We start from the raw sequence: 14,354 nt of genomic DNA on the forward strand, positions 1-14,354 counted from the left end.
TTTAAAATTATTGTATATAGTTCTGAATTATTGTATATAGTCCTGAAGTTAACATTTTGGAATCTTAATACAAATATCAGTCATATTTTGTGACATGTCATTTCTATCATGATCGCAGCAGCTATGATTTCTAGTAATTCAGTGTTCTGTCTAAAGGGAGATGAGAATCAGGAAAAATTATAAAAAGGCATCTTGGAACAAAATTGGCCAAAAAAAAAAAAAAAATGTGTTGAGGCACTTTAGGTACTTTAGCCACTCCACCGTCTCTCTGTTGGGCTACCTCTGTTTTTTAAAGGACAGTTGATGTTTTCTCATCTAACATCACATTCTCTACAAAGATGAAACCAGTTCTAGAAGAATCCTCTTCCAACTAGATTTTACTTTGTACTCTTTCTACCAAGAAATCTTCTATAGACATTAACTTGTTTTGAAAAGCCATTAGATCCTTCCTTTAGTATAATCTAGGGGTTTTGCAAATGTTTTCATTAACATATTCTAAAGAAAAATGTAGAATAAGTAATTGGTTAGGGGGTAAATTTTGGATACATCTGTGAGTCTAAGCCTAGTAGTCACCTATTCAAAGCAGGAACTTTCCCTCTCCTCTTTCTATACCACTTAGACCTCTTTTGGGGTAAAAACAATGAAGAGACTTTATTGGTTTAAATAATGGCTTTATGTAAAAATTAAACATGGTTTCGGGCTGGGCATGGTGGCTTATGCCTCTAATTTCAGCACTGTGGGAGGCCAGCTGGGAGAACTGGTTAATCCAAGGAGTTAGAGACCATCCCAGGCCAGAGAGTAAGACTTTGTCTCTACAAAAAAATAAAAATTCAAATTAAAACAACTAGCTGGGCCTGGTGGTGCACATCTGCTGTCCCAGCTACTTGGGAGGCTGAGGCAGGAGGATCATTTGAGCTCAGGAGTTTGAGGACTGCAATGAACTATGGTCATGCCATTGCACTCCAGCCTGGGTGCCAGAGTGAGACTCATTCTCAAAAACAAAATAAAATGTAGAAAAACATAGCTTCATGTGAGAATAGCTCTAAAGGCTCAAGTAATACCAAGGAATATCTCCTCTCTGCCTTATAGATTATCAAATTTATATAGTTACCGCAAACATCTCCAATGTCTCTTTTTGTTATTTCTGTACAAGCTCTTGGATGTATTCTCTCTGTTAGCATGTACTGGGTCACATGTCCATCCTTAAAGTGATTATTACAGCCAAGTAGATAGGATATACTGCTTGTTATTGGGAGAACCCATCCCCGAAAGTTAACGTGGGTTCTTTTCTATTTCCCTAAGCATCTTAGCTGGTTTGAGAAATAAAGGGAAAGAGTACAAAAGAGACAAATTTTAAAGTTGGGTGTCCGTGGGAGACATCACACGTTGGCAGGTTCCATGATGGTCCCTGAGCTGTAAAACCATCAAGTTTTTATTAGTGATTTTCAAAAGGGGAGGGAGTGCACGAATAGGGTGTGGGTCACAGAGATCACATACTTCTCAAGGTAATAGAATATCACAAAGCAAGTGGAGGCAGGGCGAGATCACAGGACCACAGGACAGGACAAAATTAAAATTGCTAATGAAGTTTCGGGCACGCATCGTCATTGATAACATCTTATCAGGAGACAAGGTTTGAGAGCAGACAACCTGTCTGACCAAAATTTATTAGGTGGGAATTTCCTCATCCTAAAAGCCTGGGAGAGCTACAGGAGACCAGGGCTTATTTCATCCCTTCAGCTTTGACCATAAAAGGCGGCCGCCTCCAGGGGGGCCTTTTATAGACCTACTCTCAGGGCACATTCTCTTTCTCAGGGATGTTCCTTGCTGAGAAAAACGAATTCAGTGATATTCCTCCTATTTGCTTTTGAAAGTAGAGAAATATGGATCTGTTCCATCCAGCTCACTGACAGTCAGAGTTTAAAGTATTATCTCCCTTGTTCCCTGAACATTGCTGTTATCTTGTTCCTTTTTTCAAAGTGCCCAGATTTCATATTGTTCAAGCACACATGCTCTACAATTTGTGCAGTTAACGCAATCATCACAGGGTCCTGAGGCGACATACATCCTCCTCAGTTTATGCAGATGATGGGATTAAGAGATTAAAGTAAAGACAGGGATAGGAAATCACAAGGATATTGATTGGGGAAGTGATAAGTGTCCATGAAATCTTCACAATTTATGTTCAGAGATTGCAGTAAAGATGGGCATAAGAAATTATAAAAGTATTAATTTGGGGAACTAATAAATGTCCATGACTTCAGGTGGTCCCTCCGTTCGGGGTCCCTGACTTCCCAGAACAGCTTGCCTTGGCTGGGAAGAAGATTCATCCCAGCAAGCCTCAATAGTTTAGGGAATTCCTCAAAGAAAAATCAGGGCAGTTTATGATAGAAGAGAATGAAAGAATGTTGAGGAGGCAAGCAGCACAATGTATATTAATCTTCTATAATTTTATATCAATTCAGCAATTTCAATATAAGATCAACAATTCTAAAATTTTAATGAGTTAATTTACTTAAGTTCCTTACCCCTTTTTAGCCTACTAGCAAAACCGAAAGTCAAGAAAATGCACTATATTACTATATTAATCTTGTAGCTTGCTATATACCACGTTCCCTGTTTCAACCATAGGTGCTCCTGAGATAAGAAATCACATATTAAGAATCAAAGCTAAGCAGCATCTCTTCTTTTACTTCCTAATGTGGGTTTCTGGTGACTTTTTATTTGAAGACATGTTTTCCTCAGCCTCAACTTAACACAAGGCTAAGTACCAGCCGTCTTGAAGTTTAAAGATTACTGCAGCTTTTTAAAATTATATTTAATTGCCTTTCTACAGCAATATTCTCTGATCGTATATAAGGCAAGTCCAATTTCTGCCCATAGTCAGTAGCTAGTTATCTTCTAAAAACAGAAACCTACGATTCTAGTGACACATTCAGTATAGTTCTTATGTTATACAAATAAAAAAACATGCATTTCTAATATACTCTAAAATTAGTAAGATTGTTACAACAATTTTTACAAGTTTTGTCAAACTCAGATAATCTTTTTCTATTCAAAAGATATTAGCTCAATGTCAATTCAGAGATATGTTTCTCTGTAAAACAGGTGAATTTTTTAATTATGGAATTTTATTATATATTTATTTTCTGATAGTGAATACAATAGACACTCATTTATTAAAGGACATATATATGTGATTTAAAAATGAGGTCACTTACCTGATGAGTGTGTTATGAAAATAAATGAGCTAGGCTGCAAATCAAGTAATCAAATTATTGGTAAGTGATATGGTTTGGGTGTGTCCCCACCCAACTTTCATCTTTAATTGTAATCTGAATTGTAAAACCCCACCAGGCAGGGACCTGGTGGGAGGTATTTAGGTCATGGGGGTGGTTTCCCCTATGCTGTTCTTGTGACAGTGAGGGAGTTCTGATGAGAGCTGATGGTTTTAAAAGTGTTTTGGCAGCTCCCCCTTTCCTCTCTCTCCTGCTGCCATGTAAGACGTGCCTTGATTGCCCTTTGCCTTCCACCATGATTGTAAGTTTTCTGAGTGAGGCCTCTTTAGCCATGTAGAACTGTGAGTCAATTACATTTCTTTCCTTTATAAATTAGCCAGTCTCAGATAGTATCTTTACAGCAGTGTGAGGATGGACTAATACAGTAATCAATAAAATTCTTATCTACAAAAAATTTTTGAAAATAATGGAAGTCTCTATGCTCAACTTTCTCTCTATTGAACCCACCTTAGAGGAATAATAGTAACAACAAACACTTAAATATCACACACTAGGAACAATTCCTAGCATTTAGCATATATTAACTCATTTGTACTAGAGAACAGCATTATAAACAGATCTCATTTCACAGAAAAGGAAACTTAATCACTGTGGATTTAAGGAACCTGCCAAAGAAAGTGGCAAAGTTAGCAGGTGAACCTAGAGTCAGTGCTGCAATGACTAGTCTCCAGAAAGTTAAAGCTCAATAAAACACGGTCTAATGATAAAATGCTGTGAGAGGAATCCCTCAAATTTCAGGTCTTTCTGTATATTTATTTTTTTCTTCCTATGCAAATACAGTAGCTATTTTGCTCCAGTGTACTGGGACTTGGATATAATGGAATTTGAAGGCATATTGAGATGGTAATAGGGTGTGCAATTTGGTGTCATGCTTTATTTGACATCTAGTAGGCAAAGTTTGAATTTGCAGTGAGGGCAATAATAAAAGTTTACTTAAGGAGAAATTAAGAGTCATTTCTTGAAAATATGTTTAGGGACAAAAGAAAGAAATTAGTTATGGTTCAGAGATTTATTGACAATCTGTTATGTGGAACACGGTGCTAGGAAACAGGCATACAAAAATAATTAAGACATGGTACCTACCCCATAGTAAACATCAGTATAGAAGGAATAGTGGGGAATAGTAAACTGTAAGTGATTACATTACCAATTCCATAAAATGTACAATGGTGTAATGGAGGGGCAGAAGGGCCAATTGGTAAAATGGACAAGATTAGATGGTGGAGGACATACTGTGATTCCCAAATGGACTTTACACAGAAGGCAATAGGAAGCCAGTAAAAGATTTCTGCTCGGGGTGGTGGCTCATGTCTGTAAATCCCAACCCTTTGGGAGGCCGAGGTGGGCAGATCACCTGAGGTCAGGAGTTTGAGACCAGCCTGATCAATATAGTGAAGCCCGGTCTCTACTAAAAATACAAAAATTAGCCACGCTTGGTGGCGGGTGCCTGTAATCTCAATTACTTGGGAGACTGAGGCAGGAGAATTGCTTGAACCCCAGAGGCAGAGGTTGCAGTGAACTGAGATCGTGCCACTGCACTTCAGCCTGGGTTACAGACCAAGACTCTGTCACAAAAACAAACAAACAAAAAAGATTTCAAGCAGCTGAATGATGTGATCAAAAGAGGATTTATAGTGGATAATACCATAATATCAGTATAAAGAAAATAATACCAGTATAAGGAAAACCTGATTCAAGGATTCTAACATCTCTGCTTGCTGCCTTAGTTTTCCCCAATTAGTGTAATTCTTTTAAATTAGCACTGTCCCCTCTACTGTTGCAACCCTTATCTAAGCCACACTTCATCTCTCATTGGAATTATAGCTGAAGCTATAGTCTCCTCACTGCTGCTTCTCTGCTCCCCCAGAGTTTGTTCTCAACAAAGCAACATCAGTGATTCTTTAAAAACATGTCAGTTCTAGTCACTTGTTTCAAACTTTTCAAGAGACTCCCATCTTAGAATAAAAACCAAAGCCCCTGAATGGTCTCAATCCTCTATAACCTCTTTAAACTCACCACCTAGTAAACTCTCCCTATAACTCATTCTCCTCCAATCACACTGGCCACCTTGTTGTTCCTCAAATATTCAAAGCATTTTCTACCTCCGGGTCTTGCATTTAATGTTCCTTCTGCCCTAAATGTTCTCTTCTCAAATTTGCATAGGGCTTACTTTCTCATCTCCTTTATGTCTCTTCAGAGATGTCACTCCATCAGCAGGATTGAGGATTGAATAAATTGTAGTGTTGTGAACTAGGCTGGGAAAATTGGAAGAGAAACTGACTCTGGAGAAAAGATGACGAGTTTGACTTTGGTACACAGTGAGGTTAAAAATGCCAGTAGGGTTTGGCTGGCACTTCCGGGCATAGCTCTATAGCAGAGAGTTGATATGAAATGTTAACTTTTAAGAAAGGATCAGAGAAAGAATACAGCATATAGGAAACAGAGGAAGTAGCATATGCTAGATTCAGTATGTTCACAAATTCTGGCAAGTACCTCTCATCCAAAGGTACAATCTATTCCACTATTCCTTGAGCCTTGTTAGATTTGAGACTTGCTTTGACCCATAGAATGTGGCAGAAGTGGTCTTACGAGAGTTCAGAACTTAGGCATCAAGTGGCCATTCAGCTGTTTTTCCCTCCTAGAACATTATCTTGAGACCACTTAGAAAAGATGCCAGTCTAATCTACTGGAACATGAGAGGACACCTGGAGATAAAATGAGGCACCTTCATTGACATTAGTGGGGCCAACTTGGGCCATTCCACCATGCCAGCTCTTCAGCTAAATGTAGCTGCATCAGTGAGACCAGGCAGAACTAACACAGAAACTGCCCACCCAACCAATAGAATTGTGAAAAAACAAACACAAAAAATTAAGTTTGAGGTAATTTGTTATGCCATATACATAGCTGGTACAGAATTTAATACGTAGCAATGAGATGCTGCTTTAAGAAATCTAAAACAAGTAGCATTGGCTTTGAGACTTGGGGTGGGTAAAGGCTGAAAAGTAGGCAAGAAGATTGTTAGTGAAGAGTAGAGACAGATATTAAATAATAAATTAAACCATTTGCCATAATTCTCCCATCTAGAGGCAGAGTCTATTTTTCTACCCATTGAATCTAGATTGGGAAAAGTAGGTAAGAAGATTGTTAGTGAAGAATTAGTTCCATAATGTACATATTACACCATGCAGTGATGAAAAAATTGGCAAAACTGTCTCTTGTGGAAACTTACAAGATAGAAAATGTAAGTATTTAGATAAAGGAATTCGCAGGAAAAATGTTAAAAATGTCCATTTAATGTTTTCTTTTTCTTCTGAGAATGATATGCTATTAGAAGAGAAATAGAGAAGAAATAATTCAACGTGCAATTGGAATTTAGAAGATGCCACAATGAGCTATTATAAAATGAAAAAATAAAACCATTTCTCATCCTTACTTCTCTAGGAAAAAGTAAGAAGTGACCTAAGGTAAAAATCAATCTGGGATCTAGCTAATAATTTGTTGATAACACCAGAGAAAGACTTAGGTGATTCATAGAAGACCCTCTCAGCTAGACAGGGCTTTTAAGAATCTTAGAAGCATTTCCCACAGCAGACTCACATGTAGCCCAAAATAAAAAGAAGGCTGTGTGAAAAACAGTTATGTATGGATATGGCTTTTGTGGCATAAAGTGATATCCAATGAGATTTATGGAAAACTCAAAATGTTTTAAGGGTGCTGCATTGATAAAACTTTGCCAATTTAGACTTGGAGAAATTCAGACAGTTCAGAATGAACAAAAAAGTCCTCTGGCCCCTCTAATTTCCATGGTCAGGAGACCGACTGAGAAAGTTCCTCGGCTACAAATATAAGCCATTTCTTATGGCAAAGGAAAGATATTTTAGGAGAAAATTCAAGAGCTCAGAATGAAAGAATCAAGAAAAACAGTGGACTAGGAAATGATTCCCAACGAACAAAAGGAGAGCCTAATCAAGGAACTTACTCTGTTCCTGTTTTATGGTAAACAGGCTGGATACATATATTTATTGCAGCACTATTTACAATAGCAAAGACACAGAACCAACCCAAATGTCCATCAATGATAGACTGGATAAAGAAAATGTGGTACATATACACACCACGGGATACTACACAGCCATAAAAAGGAGTGAGATCATGTCGTTTGCAGGGACATGGATGAAGCTGGAAGCCATCATCCTTGGCAAATAAACACAGGAACAGAAAACCAAACACCACATGTTCTCATTCATAAGTGGGAGCTGAAAAATGAGAACACATGGACACAGGGAGGGAACAACACACACCGGCGCCTGTGGGGGTTGGGGAGGAGGGAGAGCATCAGGACAAATAGCTAATCCATGCAGCACTTAAAACCTAGGTGACAGGTTGACAGGTGCAGCAAACCACCATGGCACATGTATACCTATGTAACAAACCTACAGGTTCTGCACTTGTATCTTGGGACTTAAAGTAAAATAATAAAAGAACGTTGTTATAGGGCAGAAATGGCTGAATGCTTCCTGTTTTTCTCATTTAATGGGAGAGTGCTTTTCCACTCTCTATCACGATATTGTATGTTGCATATGTGGAGGGAATTAGTGGAAGATACCTTGTTCTTTTCATTCACAGACCTCTGATTCAAGAGTGGCTACATTCATATTTGAAACAGATGCAAATTATGAGATAGTAAACTTTAAGCCTGATCATATAATTGCATGACAATTTTTGTGGTCTTGGATGGGGAGGGTGTATATTTTGTATGTGAGAGGATTGAAAATAATTGTAACCAGAGTAGACTGTAGTAAATTATTTGGCATAATTCTTTGAAATATATCCCATTAAGAGGCAAAGTCTATTTTCCTACTCATTAAATCTGGATTGTCCCTTGCGACTTGCTTTGACTAGCAGAATGTGGACAAAGTGATACTGTGTGAGTTCAAGAGGACTTTCAGCTTTTGCTTGGTCCTCTTGAAGTTATGCCTTAAAGCCACCATATATAAAGAAGTTGATCTAGCTTATTGGAGGATGAGAGTCCATGTACCAATGGGGTACCAATGTACCCCAGCTGATGGCACCAACTGCCAGATATGTGAGGGAGGCCACTTGGACCTTTCAGCCATAGTCAATCTTCCCCAAGAGAGCTCAGGTGAAACCTGAACAAGCACTTCTGCATTCTCATGATTGCAGTGACTAAGTTTTGAGGTGGTGTGCTCCCTAGCAATAGTTAAATGATATATGGTCTGAGAGGTGGAAAGAGAATAGGGAATACAGAATCAATGAAGTCATGGGAAGACAACATTTTACAGAGAAGGTGGATATAAAGGGAATCAAAGGAGCAAACATGAGGTTCACTAACGTAAGGAATGCATCTGTCAGGTTTAATAACTAAACTCCCGCCTAATTTAACTGCAAGTTATGCTTTCTGTCCAACGTCCATACTGGCTTTGGCCAGGCACAGTGTCATGTGACTGTTGCCCCAGCTCTTTGGGATGCTAAGGCAGGAGAATTGCTTGCACCCAGGAATTCAAGACCAACTTGGGCAACACAGTGAGGCCACATCTCTAAAAGGAAATAAAGAGAAAATTGGTTGTTCTGTGTTGTGTTACGGCACCCACCACCTATGACAAAGTAAACTGCTATTCTATATTTGCCATTTGAAGTGGTAGCTAACATTCAGTGGGGAATTTGTATCACTAAGTGGTAAATAATTATTTACTCAATTTTTATCTGACATCTCTGCTGAATCTACCCTACTTTAAAAATAAAACAAAATTATTTAGAAAATTCTACTCTTTTCTACAACACTGCCATTCAAAAGAACAAAGAACATTGGCTCAACGCTGATGGTTTTTTTAAAAAAGCATTTTTCACTAACATATTCAAGTATATTGTAATACATACACAGACACATATACTAACACATAGCAGACAAATCAGAGTATCTGATGCCAAGTTTGTACAGTCCGAAATAAAATGGTGATTACGACACACCAACATTGAAGGAGAACCTACTGCTTTAAATTTTCTAAAAGGTTATAATGACTTTTATCTTTACAACAAATTGAATAGAGAGTCTCAACCCAATTATAGGAAACAAACTCCTACCAATATTGTTAGACGATCCTAATTGTAAGTGAGAGACCTTAGATTTAACATAATATCCAATCTAATTGTATTTCAAACACATTAGAAGACAACATTCTACAGGAAGGAAACTTCTTAGTTGACTTATTGCTTAAATTATGGAAAAACAATTCAGTTATAAGATGGGTCCTTGCATTTAAAAGAAGTTTTTTCCACATAACGGCCTTGTAATTTGTGTTAAGAAGAAGATTCCAGATCCAAAGAATGATCATGCATTTGAACTTGTGTTCCCATCTAGTTCCATAGATATTTGAATTGATCTGAACTCAGGGTTCTCACCAAGGTTTCAGAAGCAAATCTTATTTAGGTGAGGATCTATTCTATACACATATTTTAACTTTTTGTCTACCACTCTCCCTTGCACATTACAATGTTCTTGTTTATCACTGATAAATAATAAGATATGGCACAAAAGGTACTCCTCAATAGAAAGGCACAAAAATATTTATAAATGTGTTCTTCCATTTTAAGTTCTTGAAAAGATATTCTAACATTTTCTAATACTAAACAATCTTAATGTCTGCTACTTGGGAGTCTTCAGGTTTTCCAGCCTTCTGAAGCTCCTTTTTGCATCATTGGGAATCCAGGAACCGCCTAAGTGGCAGTGGACCAGAAAACTGCATATTCTTGTGGGCCCAGAAGACACTGTTTAATAGGGTCTTTGGTTCCTTTTAGTTTATACAATATTTATATTCCTTACCACATAAATGGATTTCCTTTTGTAATGGGCAGTGTTGCTGGCCAGTTTGGATCCCATGGGATCCCTTTCACTGGATCTCTGTACCCATCTTTCAGATTCTGCAGTTGCAGCCTCATTCCTGACCTTAGGCTGATTGCCTTTTGACACTAGCGTTGTCTGGCCAATATAGGGAACTGGAAGTTTCTGGAACTCACTTTCTTTTCTCTGGAATTTTCCTGTTGCTGATTTTGTTTTGCATGCTATTGTTTTAATAAGTCATGCTTATAGGTACAACTGTATGGTGAATCCTCCTAGTGAATCACTAAACCTGGGAATGGTTTTAGGAACTCAAGACCCTTTCTCTTTTCTATATTTTGCTTCTTCATTCCCCCTTTTCTTGCTGATTTCTTCTGGGAGCACATCCTTAATAAGTTGATGTATCTTAATCCTTGACCTGGCCTATGCTTCTGGAACAATCTATGAATATTCTGAATTAGTCAAAATACTAGTCTCAACTATGAGTTCTATAACTTCTCTTTTTCTATTCCTAGCATGCTTTGCTCCCAATCTTCTACCAATTGTCCCACTTACCTGTGTCCCCCTTCACACTGTTACTTTTTAATAATAAATACGTGTCTGGAAAAAAAAACTCAATATTCACTTTATATATTGCATACAAATTGTACTATAAGACTTAAAATAGGGTACTATATTTCCCCATCTCTTTCCACAATGAATCCTGTTCTCCAGTGGTATAAATTTTCAAAATTCTTACATTTTCTTCAACATACTGAAATGATATGCCCCCATATTCCTCCTAGTTCTGACTACACGGAAACAAAGAAGTATGACCAGAACTACTTGGGAAAGAAATAGTACTCAAGTTTTCCCTTTCCTCGTCTTATAGCTGGAACCATATCTTGTTCCAGAAGGAAGAAATTGGTGGTAAAAAGTTGAGAAAGATTAAGAAGTCACATGGCAAGCCAGTGCCCTAGATACTAAAGTCAATGATATAGCTTGGATATGTGTCCCCACTAAATCTCATATTGAAATGTAATCCCCACTGTTGGAGGTGGCGTCTGGTGGGAGGTGATTGGATCACAGGGGTAGATGTCTTATGAATGCTTTAGCACCAAATCCTTGGTGCTAATGTTATGATAGTGAGTTCTCATGAGATCTGGTTGTTTAAAAATGTGTGTCATCTCCCTCTTCTCTCCCTCTGTTGATACACTGTCATGTGAGATGTTTGCTCCCACTTAGCTTTCCACCATGAATAAAAGCTTCCTGAGGCCTCACCAGAGGCCAAACACCTAACAGTGCCATGCTTCCTATCAGCCTGCAGGACTGTGAGCCAATTAAACCCTTTTTCCTCTTGTATAAATCACTCAGCCTCAGGTATTTCTTTATAAGCAATGCATAAATAGCCTAACACAGTCAACTTCCTCCAAGTGTTTTCAAAGCCAGTTCTTTTGATACTTTTGATCATATGTAGAAATGTACCCAAAAGAGTCAGAAAAACTTGCTTCCAGGGCTTGCCTCAGTGCTCATCTCCACATGTGTTTAGACATAAGTCTTCTTCAGCATTACTAGAAGCCAGTCAGGTTGGCATGGTGCTGAGAGTCTCTGGATAGCAGAGTTACTCCCATTCAAGAATGGCACAATACACAAGAATGGCCCTAGCTGGCAACCTTCGTTACTCTTATACTGTATCATTAAGAGCTGGGTAATGCTGACTTGCAATGATTTACTTCCATAAAAGTATGTTTGGGTTTCTTAACAATCTGGGTCAAGTAGGAAAGTGATTGCTTATGCCTATGTCATTGGTATATGCTAACTTTTACTAATGTGGGGAAAAGAAAAGAAAGATAGCACAGAAGTTCAGGCATTTGAAACCACTGAGGTTTATTGCTTTAAAAACTAATGCAAAAACAAAAACAAAATAAACTGACTTTTTTTTTTGAAATTCACATGGAAAAGTGTCAGTACTCGATATCTGAAATAGCACACATGATATGGAAATATAGACAGCATCATATTTTTTGTTTTTAAGCAGAGGACAAGGAAATATGGAAACAATATTTGATTTACACTCTCAAGGAATAATACTTTTCTCCCCTTGCTCCAGAGTCCAATAACCTGGCTGTGTTCTGCCTCTAACAAGCCAATTTAGGAAATAAAATACTCTTGCCTTGCCAGATTTACACCTTTAAATGAAACATATTCAATATCAAAAAAATTAAAATAGGGCAGGTTTTGGGTTTTTTTTTTTTTTACAGGTATAACATCCTCTGATTCTCCAGATCACAGATCTTTGGAGTAGGTTCCTGCATTTGTGTTCAGAGACCTGGAATTGCAGATCTGATGATCTTTAATTAATGAGCAGTATTTGTTCCACTACATTGAAATGTTTCTCTCTTTTCGGAGAGTCTAATTGTCTTTGGTGCTCTCTTTTGTCTTGCAACTCTGTTACACCCCTCTGCCTTCTTCTCTGACAGAGAAGCTATGCAAAACTCCTCCTGGGGTCTCTTGCAACCCTCCCCCAACCCTCCTCCTTAGAAGGCAAATAGAAAAATGAACAACAGCAGCAGCAAATCTTAATGATCACTGGGAGTCTGGACAAAGAATATTTCAGAAAACAAATAGATTTTAAGTGTCTTGAGGTCATTAACAAAATTGTGAAATTTGTGAGGAATGTGTGAGCAAAAAAGTCTTTTTATTATTTCTTCAGTTCACAGGCTTTACGTTTCATGTCCCTAGTTGAGCTTTAACTTAATTATAAAACAAAATGTATAGCTGCAGCCCAGGCCTAGAGGTAGAGTCTGTACAACTAATCAACTTTAATTCCCTGGGCCCAATTTAATTACAAAACAACGTTTGGTGCAGCTGCTAAACACTTACCAGATGACCATATGATAATATCAGAGCAGTATTTACAAGTCTCCAGCTTTTTGTTTTATTCTATCAGCCTAATTATGTCTTAGTTTATATACAAATTTGACTGGGTTCTAGGATTCATAATAAAAAAATAATTTTCTTGATTTTATACATCCATGTAGCTGAAACAGCTAATGTATTAAGTTGTACTACAACTAATTAATGTCAGGAAATAAAAGTTAATGTTGGAAAAGATGTCCTGTAAAGGACAATAACGAATTAAGTATCAGTTGCATACTTACCTTTTTAAATTAATAATGTTTGTGATGTAGACAAAGCGAAACCAGCTCATGTATATTGTGAGTTATTAATTTGCTTTTTAGGTTATAACATACATTGCCAATACAATTACACACATCTAACTCATACCTTTGCTTGTTTTTTAGCGTTTTTTCACAAGACAAGCTAGGAGGTAATATTTGCGTTGCAAAATAAGTTTTCCTTAACAAAATTAAAATAAGCCACTTATATTTTTTAAATAGCTGGCTCCTTTAGTCTATATAAAATATATTCCATTTGCACAAATACCAGGAAGATCATTGCACTAAGTGGACTAAATCTGATTTTTCATTGCATAACACTGAGGCAGAAATGCCATGCAAAATTAACTTTTTAGCTTTTTGTTTCACTCAAAAACACTTTTCACAATACCTGAGACCCTAATTCCTCTATAGGTCTACGGAAGGACAAGAAAAATTGTTTGAACTGAGGAAAACGAACAAGTACTATTACTGAGGGAATTTAATATGACCATTACTGTTTTTACAGAAATTCAGAAGGTAACAGTATTGTGTAATCCAAATTAGGATTTAAAATGTGAGTAAGAGAGAAACAGAACATGCTTCTTTTGCTTTCTTTTCCTAGCTGCCAATCTCTGAGTATTACTTCCTTTTTATGCCTCTCTTTATTGTAGAATAAGGAAGAGCTAAAGAGAGGACATATCACAGCAGGTTATGCTTATCATAGCAAAAAAGCAGAATATATAAAATTCATCATAAGAGATCTGGAGCAAAGATCTGCTTCTTCCCATTTCAAACTCAAGCACTGGTTCAGATTTTACCTAATACTGTCTTGCATGACTGTATTAGACCCTGGACAAAGACAAAAGGCTAATTTCTCAGTAATAGCAGTGTCTGTCAGTCTCCCAGCCCAGCGAGTGTCTTTCTTTATGACTGAACAGTGACTGAGTCACAAGAGGAAACAATTCTGCTTACTGGAAGAAAATAGGATGGAAAGAATTATGACGGTTACCAGATGTCCCAGTACCCCCAAGGGGGCACCAGAATGTTTCTGCATAT

The 14,354-nt window shown here is 37.5% G+C and overlaps 1 protein-coding gene across 1 annotated transcript in view; it reads right to left on the reverse strand.

Moving 5' to 3' along the window:
• LOC115898203 (thrombospondin type-1 domain-containing protein 7A-like) overlaps positions 1-14,354 on the reverse strand; it is a 336,275-nt gene that overhangs the window by 21,215 nt on the left and 300,706 nt on the right. Inside the window, exon 7 of the mRNA XM_030932028.1 lies at positions 13,708-13,787. Within this exon, the coding sequence (XP_030787888.1) occupies positions 13,708-13,787 (80 nt within the window). The remainder of the gene's footprint in view (positions 1-13,707; positions 13,788-14,354) is intronic.

The sequence above is a fragment of the Rhinopithecus roxellana genome, chromosome 6 (genome assembly GCF_007565055.1).
Source record: "Rhinopithecus roxellana isolate Shanxi Qingling chromosome 6, ASM756505v1, whole genome shotgun sequence".
NCBI classification, from domain to species: domain Eukaryota; kingdom Metazoa; phylum Chordata; class Mammalia; order Primates; family Cercopithecidae; genus Rhinopithecus; species Rhinopithecus roxellana.